This window comes from Trichosurus vulpecula, chromosome 2 (assembly GCF_011100635.1).
Source record: "Trichosurus vulpecula isolate mTriVul1 chromosome 2, mTriVul1.pri, whole genome shotgun sequence".
NCBI classification, from domain to species: Eukaryota; Metazoa; Chordata; class Mammalia; order Diprotodontia; family Phalangeridae; genus Trichosurus; species Trichosurus vulpecula.
The window spans coordinates 76,775,469-76,787,802 of record NC_050574.1 but is presented as its reverse complement, the minus strand read 5'-3'; the positions used below and the strand labels follow the sequence as shown (position 1 = coordinate 76,787,802).

At 54.1% G+C, this 12,334-nt stretch overlaps 1 protein-coding gene across 1 annotated transcript; it reads right to left on the bottom strand.

Moving 5' to 3' along the window:
- Nucleotides 1-4,250: 4,250 nt before the first annotated feature.
- EVA1B (eva-1 homolog B) lies at nt 4,251-6,690 on the bottom strand. Its single transcript, XM_036745805.1, has 3 exons — nt 6,539-6,690; nt 5,631-5,741; nt 4,251-5,335 (listed from the first exon to the last, which is right to left on the bottom strand). The coding sequence occupies exons 2-3, from the start codon at nt 5,695-5,697 to the stop codon at nt 4,926-4,928; spliced, it is 477 nt and encodes a 158-aa protein (XP_036601700.1). The 5' UTR covers nt 5,698-5,741; nt 6,539-6,690; the 3' UTR covers nt 4,251-4,925.
- Nucleotides 6,691-12,334: the final 5,644 nt, after the last annotated feature.

Below are 12,334 nucleotides of genomic sequence, written 5' to 3'. Positions count from 1 at the left end.
CCCAGTCCGTCGGCTGAGTCCCCAGGAATCAGGTAGTGACCTCCCTGAAGGGGAGAAGTGCGCACCCAGCCACTGCCCTTCTTGTTACTCTGGGCTCCAGAGTCTGAAACAGTAGGCGGGAAGGCCCAGAAAACCCCCTGATTGCCCCATGAATATGACTTGCCCCTCCCCAACACACACACACACACACACACACACACACTCCCACACACTCCCCAACAAGAGAAGGGTCCCACTTTGCTGGCATGTGTGTGCCCCATTTTTCCTATTTCCCTACGCAAACCTGGCTGTAGGAGTGGGAGGGAACAAGGGCTGTAGGCCCTCGGTGTGATTCTCACCTGTCCTCCCATCAGTGTTTGGTAGAGAAAACCATGTCTCCTGTGGGAGGAGGCGGACAAACAAGGAAACAAGAGGTAAAGGGGAAACGGAGGTGGGATTTGGAGTGGGGGGCATGGGACTATGACAGATCATGGCAAAGGAGATGCAGGGATGGGGGAGAGAGGGATCGATGGATAAACTAGTGGCCTCTCCCTCCTCTTCCTACTTCTCTTCCCCCTAGCTGCTAAGGAGTCTAAGAAGATGGAGTCTAAAATCACTCTGCCCCCCATCATAAAGCTGTCCTCAGCCTCTAATAGGCCCTCCAAGCCTCGGCCCTCCACCCCCAGGTATCTTTCCCAAGGGGCTGAGAGAGGAGCCTACAGTGGGAGTTGGCCCTCTCCACCCCAACCACAAGAAACAACAGCACTGGGTCTGGGCTTGAGAGATGGCCAGAGAAGTCTCAGGGACCTGAGTGTATTCCAGGCCTCTGGCAGCAGGATCAGCTGGGGACAAGCTGAAGAACTCTCGGGAACCAGGAGGAGGAGGAGGAAGTGGTGGTGGTGGTGGTGGTGGTGGTGGTGGTGGCGGCCGAGGAGGATCGGATGGAAGTGGAGGAGGAGGACCAGGAGGAGGTGAGCCCAAGCAGGTCCTTGTGAGTGACTTTAGTTTGGGCTGAGTCCTCAGACTGGAAGCCTAAGAACCAAAGAAACAAAAGCAAAGGGTTGGGTGATAGGAGGAATGAGGGACAGAAATGGAATGGGCAGAGAGACACACTGGATCAAAGGGAGGATGTGGGACATATATGGGATGCCAGCAGAGAGAAGGAAGGAGTATAGGGGATATGGAATTACAGAGACTCAAATGCCTCGTCCTACCTTTGTGACTGACCTTGGGCCTGCTGCTCATGAGTCTCTGGACCTCATCTCTTTCATCTTATGTAAAATAGAGGAGGATGATATTGGCCTAGGTGGTCCTCTGAGGGCCCCTCTCACTCCTTGATCCCATTAATCCTGCCTTCGCCTCTCACCCTTGGGACCATGAACTAGTCAGTTAACTCTTCTCTTTCCCCATTTATAAGGATGGGAGAAAATACAGCTTGTAGGACCTCCCAAATGAGATCATGAGACAAAAAGCGAGTGTTTGCCCTCAATGTCAGCGATCACTGTTCAGCCTGAGGCACTGTATTAGAGAGGATTAACCTTCTCTGGGTACCCAAGGAATCGCCCTGTCTGCCTTGTTTCCCTGCACAGTGACCATCTCTCTGACTTTACCAGTGCCAGGCAAAAGCAATGACAGAAGCAATGATGGCGGAAATGACTCCAAGACGACTCATTCCATCCACATTCGGTCGAAGCCTCAGGGTCGATATCCCTCCAGCTTCAACCAGACCCCCGCTCCTGTGAGGATCCCCAAACCCCTATATTGCCCCAACCACCACCACCCTGACGAGAGGACAGGGCTGGGCTGGAGATTGCCTGGGGGGGGTGTGTGTGTCTGTAAGGGGTATGGCTGGTGGACATCTGGACCACCAGGTGAGCAGAAGGCGGTAGGTGGTGGGAAAAAGTTCTAAGGAGACAGGACTTAGCTACTTCTAACCTTTCCCAGGATGGAGCCCCACCACCCACCCCAGTCCCCTGTCAAAGCCCTGACTTGTCTTTACTATTCTGTAACCACAGCTTTCTCTTTTCCTTCCCTTCTAACCTCCCTTCTTCCAGGGACAAGAGGAAGAGAAACCCAGTTTGACAAAGAGCCAGCCCCCCAAGACCAAACAGCAGGCCCCAGATAAAGCTGCTTCTCGGGATAAATTATCCCACGAGAAGGCACCTTCCCGGGAGAAGAAGCACAATGAAAAGACCGCCAATCGGGACAAAACCCCTTCTGCGGATAAGTCCCTCCCCCTTGAAAAGAAGGCGAGCAAGACGATCTTACTGGACAAAGACAAAGACGAGGACAAGAAGACCTCGAGTCGGCAGTCTTCCACAGAACAGGACAGGACCTCAGTCAACCCCCTCTCTGTGGACAAACCAACTCCTTCAGGCAAACTCTCTTCAGAAAAACCATCCTCAGACAAGCCACCCTTCCCGGAGCAGCCCCTGTCAGACTCTCAGGCAGCCAAAGGCGAAGCCAGCTTTGAGCAGTCAGTGGCCGAAGAGATGTCCCAGAGCACCCTGAGTGGCTTGACAGACCGCGTGGAACAGGTGGAGGCTGAAGTCGCTTGTCTGAGAGAGATGTTGGTGCTTCTGCTGTCACAGCAGGAGTAAGTGTCTGAGAGAGACGGGGTGGGAAGGAGGGGAGGAGGAGAGAGGGAAGAGAGAGGAATGACAGCAGAGGGGAGGCAGAAGCGGGAGGGAGAATGAGATAGGCAGGGAGGGACTGGGCCGCAGTGAAGAGGGAAACCTTCTCCCCGCCCCTTATTTGAAGTCAATGGACCTGGGTTTGAATCTCAGCTCTGCCGTATTTCCTTGATTAAGTCATTATCTCTGGGCCTTAGTTTCCGCATCTATAAAATGAGAGGGAGACCTTCCTGGTCTGGATCCAGAGAGTTGTGGGACGGCCGGGTTAGTGAAGGCTGGGGTTGAGCTTGGTTGTTGTCGACAGAAAGGATATGTCAGAAATCCAGGAGGAGCTACGAAATGAGCAGGAGAAGAGACTGGAGCTGCAGGTAAGGGGGAATGAAGGGGGTCCCTGAATGGGGAGAAGAGCCCGACAAAGGGCGTACCAAAAACCCCAGGCCGGCATCACTTATTCCAGTCGGGTCTCTGGATTCCTGAGCATAGAGGAGGGAGAAAGAGAGCTGTTGGGGCAGTGGTGAAGGCGAAGTCTTTCGGGGGTTGGGTCTGTTGGGGAGAGGAGGGGAGGTCTGTTGGGGTCCGGGCCTTCCTCTTTTTCTCTTTTCCCTACCCGAGGCTAAGTTCGAGATGCTGAAATCAAAGGCAAACCAGATGTAGGCTCCCGCCCGGAGGGGGCTTGTCCTAGCCCACGGACACAGGCTACACCGCCTCCCCATTTCTGAGGGGTCGCCCCGCCCCTTCCTCATGAAGGGGGTGCCTCAGGCACACCCCACCACGCGTTCCCCCCTTCGGGGCTTTGCGGGTGAAGGGGTTGTGGCTGGGCCCCCCAAACTCCCGGCGTGAGGCGGGCAGCCGGGCCTCTTTGCGCCCCGCCCCGAGGACTCCTCGGCCCCTAATTCTCTCCCCCTAAAACCCATACCCAACGCCCCCCCACCCTTGTCAGAAGTAGAGTATAATAAAATTGTATTTGTAATAGAGCTTCTGAGGGGCAGGGCTACTTGGGGAGGGGGCGAGGCTTTCTTCGCTGTCTCCGGCCTCCGGTGGGCGTGTCTTGCTGTCCCCCCCTTCTCAGCCGACGGGCACATCTGGCGAACATGTGGCTCCTATTAGCGCCAGGGCCGCGGGGCTATTTTTATCCGCCCGGACGTGGCTGGGCTGGAGAGAGACTGGCCGGGCCTGGCACGTGGGAAGCGGCTCCGCCTTCTCCGGGGGGCCGAAGGGGGTTCGTGGGGCCTAGGCCTGCTTCAGCCCTCCCCCAAACCCGAACTCCGAAGCTCAGCCCGGAATACATCTGGAGAGGCCCGGGAGAGACAGTCATACGTATTCCTCACACACTGAACGCGACAGGCTCCCACCCCAATACAGACTTGCAGGAACTCAGCCACAACTCCCCCACCCCCACCCCCAACACCACAACCCTCACTGCGAGACCTAATCCGCGCAGGTCCACTCTCCCAGCCCCCAACACAACCACATTTCCCTCAGACATCCCATGCTTCGTGAGAAGCGCGAACAACAACCATCACTGCATCAGACACACATCACCCCTTTTCCCTTAGAGGAAAGAACGTCCCCGCCTCGGCTTTAGATATAGTTTCACAAACCCAATGAAGACACTATTACACGCCAGGCAGTCACGCTACATATAGCTAATCTTAGCCAAGCCCTCAAGGTCAGTGTCCTTCCAAAGCCTGGGAAGGAAGGCGGAAATAGGGGCGGGGTAGAAAAGGAACAAAACATTTTTCTAAGGGAGGTCTGCTGAGTGAGTTTGGGGTGGAAGGGGGAGGGAGGTCTGGGGGAGGGAGGCAGCATTCTCCGTGCTCGGGAGCATGTCCCCTTCCAGCTTTCAGTCCAGGTTCCGGCACACTGAAGGGAAGGCCAGGGGTCCCCTTTCCTGGGAGCCACTTGACTTCCTAGTCTCCCCAAGTAAGAGGGAAAGAAAACAGTTTGGGAACTGACGCCATTGTGCTCCCCCTCGACCTGAAGGTCAGCTATCAAAGTTTTCTCTGTTCTGGAGCGGGTGCCATGCATGAAGAGGACAGAGGTTAAGAGCTGATGAGGCAGTTTTCATTGGTCACCTCCTTAAAGCTCCCAGGGCAGAGAGACCCTTCTTCCTCCCGTCCCTAGTCCTTGGGATCCATTAAGGGAATTGAAGGGCTCATTCCCCAAGAGGGAGTCCAGCCTTAGCACCATGGAAGAGAATTGATGCAGCCTAGAGGCCTGGGGGAGCAGGAGGGAGTCCTCCCCTAGCCTCAAAGGGAAAGGTGGCTCATTTGCAAGTCAGTCCCCAGAATCCCTTGCAGGTGGGGAGCCCTGTCAATAATAATGAACCCTGCCCACGGTGCCAGTGCCTGTGCCGAGGAGGTCGGGCTGCCCAGTACGCCAGATTTCCCGAAGGATCCGTTCCCTCTCCTCCAGCCGCTGGGCCCGTTCTAGCTCCTCCGCAGAGGTGAAGACATTGACACTTAGGGGACTGTCCATCTCCGGGGTCAGTTCTGGGCCTGACCCAGCATCATCAGGTCCCAGCCGGGTCATGGTGTCGGTCTCGTCCTCGTCCTCGTCTTCATCCCCATCTGGGAGGTCTCCTCGGGAGATTTTTTGGGGACCTTTTCCGGAAGGCCTAGGGTGGGGTCGGCAGGAGATCCGAATGACCAGCAAGCAAAGGGTCAGCAAGAGCCCAAAGCATATGCCCAGAACAAAATAGAGGCCAAAACTCTCAGGGTGATCTGAAAAAATTAGAGGTTGGCAAGATCAGACTGGGACTCTTCACCTGGCATGGGCCAGTCAAGGAGCTAGTTCCCTCCCTCTGCCCAACTCTGCACTGGCCCAGGGTCATCCTGGCAGCTGGTGACTCCAGAAGCTCCAATATCCAGGTTTGTGGGCTATCTGGGAATTCTGGCTTCAGGATGAGAATAGACTCTCCATTCTACAAATGGTGGACTATCTAGGGTCCATCAGGGGCTCTGAAGAAAGGGCAGCTGGGCTAGGAGTTAAAAAACCCTCATTATACCCAGCACTCACCTCGGACGTATGCGTAGGCTGCCAGGCTATTACTGAGCAGTTCCATGTCCCGTTTCCGGGCCTCCATGTTTCTTCTGAGGAGGGTAGACGGTGCAAGGCCCCTGAATAGGTCTGTAGGGTCAATAGACTGAGGGTCAAGATGCCTGCATTGCTCTTGAATTGGGAGGGGGGTGGGGAATCCAGAAGCCTGGTTCTCAATCCCTACGCTCAAATCTTTTCCAGACCTTAGGGATAACTTGGACTTTCTGAATCCATCTCCCCTTCAAAATCCCAGGGTAACCCAAGCATTCTGACCCCATCCCCTTCCCTTCGCTCCATATAACCCCCTCCACCCACACTGGAAGACACTCCCTATGAGGCAGGGAGAGCCGTCAGGCTGGCCCCCTCCAGACCACAGATGGCTTGGGTCCCCATTTCCACAGAGGGCCGGACCAAGGAAACACTAGTCTCAGCTCTCCTCCTTGTTGCCCTTGGGGGTTTGTGGGGAAGTGGGGCGGGGGGGGGGGGGAAGGGCGAGATCCGCTAAATTCCCACGTCTCCTCGGTCACTCCTGCAGGGCTGAGGCTGAAGTTGGGGGATGGGGGAAAGGGCTGTTGGGAGGGTCCGTGAGGCCCGGGTCATTTGGGGGGTGGGGCGCTCTGAGGAAGGGGGCTAATTTAAAGATTGGAGGCTGACCTTAGGGCATCTTCTTGGGAGACCGGTGGGGGAAGGCATAGTGGGGCCATCTGAGGTCGGAGGGTTTTTTTTCCTCCCGGAGGGATAGTAAAAAACAGTCTAAGCTAGGGGCTGCTCTCGGGGAATCCCTTCGGGTTGAAGATAGCGCCTCACGCCTCCCTGCTGGGTAGCCGGCACACCCCGCAGACTCTGCCCTTTTAGGATTCCGGGGCCCCAGAATCCCCCTCACTCACCGGCGCAGCTCAGCAGCTCCAACCACAGCTTCAGCTCAGGGAGCGCCCCCCGACCTGCCCAGCGCCTCCATGGCGGGAAAGGGACAGAGGAAGTTCTGTCCGCCCCGTCCGGCGGTGAGTTAGGCAGTCCTGGGGGCGCTGGAGCCGCGGCCCGGCAGCCAACGGAGCGGACGGAAAGTTTCCTCCGAGGAAGGAGGAGGGCCCAGGAGGGGTAGGGAGGAAAGGAAGAGGGGGGGGAGGGAGGGGAGAGCGCCCCCGCCCCGCCCCCACCCCCACCCCCGGCACAGGAAACTGGCTTTTGGAGAACCCAGGCGGCCCTGGAGAGGAACGGAGGGAGGGAGGAAAGGGGAGTGTCTGCTGAGTTTTGGCCAGTCCCATCTCTTTATCACCATCCCTGGGGTCTGGGTAGTTTTCATCCGAGACCCGTCCTCACTGCGTGGCGAACCTCTAGACCTTCGAAAGCTCCAGATAACGCTCTTCTGCGCCCCATCAGGCTCCCCATCCACTCGGAACCCCTCGGAGTCCCCCACCCACCCAGCTCAGAGCTCCCAGCTGTCTTGAAAGCCCCAGAAATCCTCAGCGCCCCCCTTCTCAATGAGTCCCCATCCCCCAGGCCCCACCCTTCCATTACACTTCAGTACCCCCAAGTCCTAGAGCGTCTCTAAGCCTAAGAACCCCTCAAGCCTGACTTCATTCCACTAGACTTCAGAAGCCTCCAGCCCCAGCCCCATCTCTCCCGGCTTCCATTTGCCCCCTAAACTTCAGACCGTTTCCACACCATCTCCCCCACCTCAGTGTCCCCGAGTCCCATCAACCCTTCCAAAACCTCTGGCCCCAGCTTGGAGCTCGGGTGTCCCCACCGGAGAACTCATTGAAGAGATGGGACTCAGATGTCAGGCCTAAGGGAGCTAGGAACCAACTACACAAGAGCAAAGGAGAATCCTCCCTCTCCTTTCCCCCGCCCAAGGTCTGGGATCTGGGTGGGGAGGTAGTAGAGTGCAAGGGGAGGAAAGGGTCAGGGGCCCAGCAGGAGGCCTGTTCAGGTTGGCGGGTTGGGGAGGGGGGGTAGTCGGGAATGTGTCTGCCTGGCTGAGCCTGGGCCAGTCTGGGGTTAATGATTGCTGGATTCCATTCCTAAGGCTGCTGGAGAGCTGCAGGCTATGTCTGTGTGTGCATGGGTGAGTGTGTAAATGTGTGTGAGCTTGTTCAGGACAGAGAGTTCTTGTGCACACATCTGCACTAATGTGCTTGCTAGTTTGGGGTGCATTTGCATCTAACTTCCGTGCACATGCACATGAATCATGGAGAGTTCAAACTTAGCCCCAAGCCCATGAGGTGGTGTCCTTCCGTGTTTGTGGAACACTGGGGAGGCGGGGTGGCCCACTGGGTTGGACTGAATGGGGCTCAGGGAAGGGGGGTAAAAAGGGGGAGAGGAATGGAGGAAATTGTTGACATAGCCGGCTCCCTCCAGGCCCCCAGCTCTGCCCTTAGTGGGGAAGGGGGAACTGGGCTAGGGGCCCCCTTCCCTGCCTCAGCCCAGGCCCCCGCTCAGAGATGGGTCTCATGTTAGGAGCAGGCTTGGTTGGGGGCTGGGGAGGACTTCCCTTGGTGAGCTCAGCTAAGTAATCTCACCTCAAGGCAGTGAGGGCAATCCAGCCAGGAAGGACAGACAAGGGTGGGCTGGGGGCTAGCCGGTCTGACCTAGGCCCCTCCCACCTCAGGAATCAGCCCAGAATACTTAGGATCCTGGACTCCCAGGCCACAGTTCTTTCCCCTGTCTCTCCCTCTCTGAGCAGGACTTTAGTTACTCAAGAGACCTGGGCTACAAGATCCCATCATTCTCTCAGGATCTCAATTTTCTCATCTGTAAAATGGGGGTGGGGGGCTTTGGACTGGGTTGCTTCTAAGATTCCTTCCAACTCTAATTCTATGATCTTATGAGCCTAATGGGTTAACAGCTAAAGGGCTAAAATCCTCTCCAAATTAGAGTATAGTATAAGCATAAAAAAGCCCTGACCTTGGGAGTCCTATTCCCCAACTCCATTTTGGTCAATGACCCTCATTATGGGGGGCATCCTCTTCATCAGCATCACTATCCCCCTGCCATTCCTTCTCCTCCCTGCTACTTGTTTCTAAATTCCTGGCAGAAAAATGGATTCAAACAGCAACATATTAGAGAAAGGAATAAGCATTTATTAAATACCTACTGTGTGCCAGTACTAAGCACTCTACAAATATTACCTCACTTGATCCTCATGACCCTGGGAGGTAGGTGCTATTATCCCTGTTTTACAGTTGAAGGAACTGAGGCAGATGGGGTATGTAACTTGCCCAGGGTCTTGCAGCCAGTAAGTGTCTGAGGCTTGATTTGAAGTCAGGTCTTCCCGACTCCAGGCTCAGGGCTCTATCCTCTACATGGCCATCTAGCTGGGGGCCAATCACTTCATAATGTGAAAGGATACATAGTGTCCGGGAGAAGTCAGAGGACTACACACTGTCCTAATGGCATTTGAGTTTTATCAGAGGAATGAGTGGTGTTCTTGGAGAAGGGAGATGTGTGGGACTTGGTGGTCAGGAGACTGCTGGATTTATCTTGTCGTAGGACCTAGGTAGGGTCTGTTATTTTCTCTCTGGGCCTCAGTTTCCTCATCTGTAAACTGAAGGTTTGACAATGACCTCTGAGTTCCTTTCTTATGTAATTACAGCTCTTCTTCTGACCTTCCCATCTCCTCCCCACTTTCTGAGCCCTAGGGTGAAGAATTCTCTGGTGGGTCCTAATTACAGCCAGTTGCCCAGACTTTATGGGACACTTAGTGGGACCGAGGCAGTTAAAGAGGTGGTGCACATGCAGAGAAAGGGCTACAGCAGATGCCCAAGCACCTAGGGGTCAGCTACCAAAGATGGAGGCAGGCAGAAAAACCACTGTGCCGATAACTTGAAGCCCCCAAATCTGCCTACAGCTGGCTGGGACCCCGCCCCACCAAGATGGGCAGACCCAGGGAGGGGACTGGGAAGGGCGCTGACAGCACATCCATTGACTCCTTGAATATTCACAGATCCTGCAGATAACTTCTGTAAGCAGAGAGAGATTCCATAGAAGGGGCTGTGCCAGCTGTGATTGACTGCTTACTCTCAGGCTTTACAGTCACAGATTCTATACAATGGGGCAGATTTTTGCAAACAGTGACCGCTCCACTGGCTCTGCAAACAGGGAGAGGTTCAACATCTGCAGAGATTGACTCTACAAAACAATAGCGTGTGCAAACAGTGACCAAGGCCCCCACCCAAGGACTATCTGTATGCATGCTTGCAGGTAAGGGAAGAAGCTGGCCATCCCACAAAGCTTTAACTATCAAAGAATCACTGAATTGTGTTGCTGGATGGAACACCAGAGATTTATTAAAAAAAAAAAAAAGCAAAGGTTTGAGCATTCAGAGCAGCAGCTCCAAAGGAAGGTTTATTATGTGTGCACAGACACATTCATGTGCACACATACATACACATATACGTACACATATTTGGGGCAGATGGTATTGGGAAGATAACGACTACCCACTGCTTCCCCAGATCATTACTTTCTAGTCACACCTGGTAAGTGGACCAAAGACCACAAGTACCAAGTCCCCCAGTGATCAGTGTTTAGTATTGTCTGTAGAGATCTCATGGCTAAGCATGTATCCCAAGGAGTTCAAAGACAGAAAGCCCATCTGGACACTAAAAATATTCATAGCAGCAGTTTTTGTTTTGTGGCAGCAGAAACCTGAAAACAAAGTAGTTGTCCATCTGCTGGGAAATAGTTAAACTGAAGAGCATTAAACTAATGTCTTATGATGTAAATAACAATGAATATGAAGAACATAGAGAAGCACAAGAAGACTTATATGAACTGATGCAAAATGACTTAAGGTCACAGATCCAGAGCTAGAAAGGATATTGGAAGTTACCTAGATCAAACCTCATTTGACACAAGGAAAAATGAGGCTTGTGAAGGTGCACCTGTGAAGACGGAGAAGGGATATACTGGGGAAATATAAATATCAAAATAAAGACATCAGAAATTTTAAAAAGGAGACTGGGAGTGAGCAGCCAAATCTGGGAAATGACCTTTTGGCTGTGCGATGCTTGAGGGGGTCTTTCCTTTAAAGAGTCTGCTTTCCATGAGTTTACACGCCTTTGAGGAAAAGGTGGACAGACCATCCCCAGATGTGTGCCTTTTTGCATCAAGTGGGTGTGAATCCAGGAAGGAGTATGTTCAAATACTCATCGTCATTTATCATTTAGAGTCATAGACCTAGAAGGAACCTTAGAAATCAGTGAGTTAGAGGCAGTTATGTGGCCCTGGAGTCAGGAGGACCCGAGTTCAAACCTGACCTCAGACACTTATTAGCTGGGTGACCCTGAGCAAGTCACTCAACCCCAATTGCTTCCACACCCCCCCCCCCCAAAAGAAATCAATGAACCCTTCACTGAGGCACAGAGAGGGGAAGGATCTTGCCCAAGGTTACACAGCTAATTTTGAAAGAGGCCTTGGGTTTGGTCCCGTAAGGGGTACGAAGATACATAAGATAGTCTTTGTTCACAAAGCCTTTCTCCCTTTGTAGAATCTAACTATGGAGTTGGTCACTCTGCATTCTAATATTGTAGAATTTGTCTCAGTTTGCAACGCTCATCTGTGGGGAGCATTCAGCTTGCCCCATCTATAGATGAGTGTGACAGCAAAGAGCATGAGATTAGACTGCAGAGAGAGGCTGGCATGATATTGTGGAAGGTGGTCTTAAGTGCCAGGTTATTTAGACCTTATGAGGGTAATAAGGATCCCCTGAAAGATTTGGATCACTGGAGCTCTATTAGGATGGTGGTAAGTCTGGTAGCATGTCTTAGGAGACTGTTATAATAGCCCAGAGATAACGAAGATATTTACTCAAGGAAGCCTAGGGCCCTGGCCAGCTCCCCATCCTCACTTTGCTCCCTCAGTTGGCCTGCCTGGCTGCCTGCCCTCATTTCTCACTAGCTGTCAGAGTGGAGAGGTGATTGCCCTCTCTGATCTCTGGCTCCCAGCTAGGACGGCATGGGGGCAGGTGATGGACGGGGTAAGGCTCTCCTCTGGTCTTGGGCTTCTAGGAGGAGATCCTGCTGGACCCATGCATATGCCTGCATCATGTGGATGGGAGCGGGTGCCTGCAATTGCTCCTCCAGCTGTGCTCCATCTTGGCTGCTATTTCTGCCGCCTCCGCCTGGCTGAGACTCCAGTAGCAGGGAGGGCCAGCTGAAGGGGGCGGGGCGGGGCAAGCAGCTCATCCTTGGGAACGCTTAGTGAGGCAGAGCCCAAGGGTCATTAACCCAAGGAGCCCTCCCACCCCCACACACATTTAGTGTGTTTCCCTAAGTCCTCCAGAATTCATGTCTCCAAGGCAACCATCTCCAGCTGGCCAAGCAGGGGAGGAGGCTTCCAGGCCCAGGCTTGGCCTCAGCAGTCACACTTGGGGAGCAATGCTGTTTCCCTGAAGGGACCCCAGAAGCAGGTCTGGGACTGGACAGGGCTGGAGGTGAGGCCAGGACCAGGCCTGGGACAGCAAGAGGCTGTGAGTACCACCCCTCCCCCCTTTCGGGGCTTTTGCTGCCCTCTGCTGTCCGGGCCTGCATATCACAACCTGACCGGATGGAGATTCCTGGGCCCCTAAGGAGGCAGAGGTGGACGACCTGACTCTCCCTGACCTGGTGCAAAAACCCAGGTGTCCACAAGGGAGCAAAACGTCACAAGGCTGGTGGAGTGGCAAGAAGTGGCACACAAGGTGG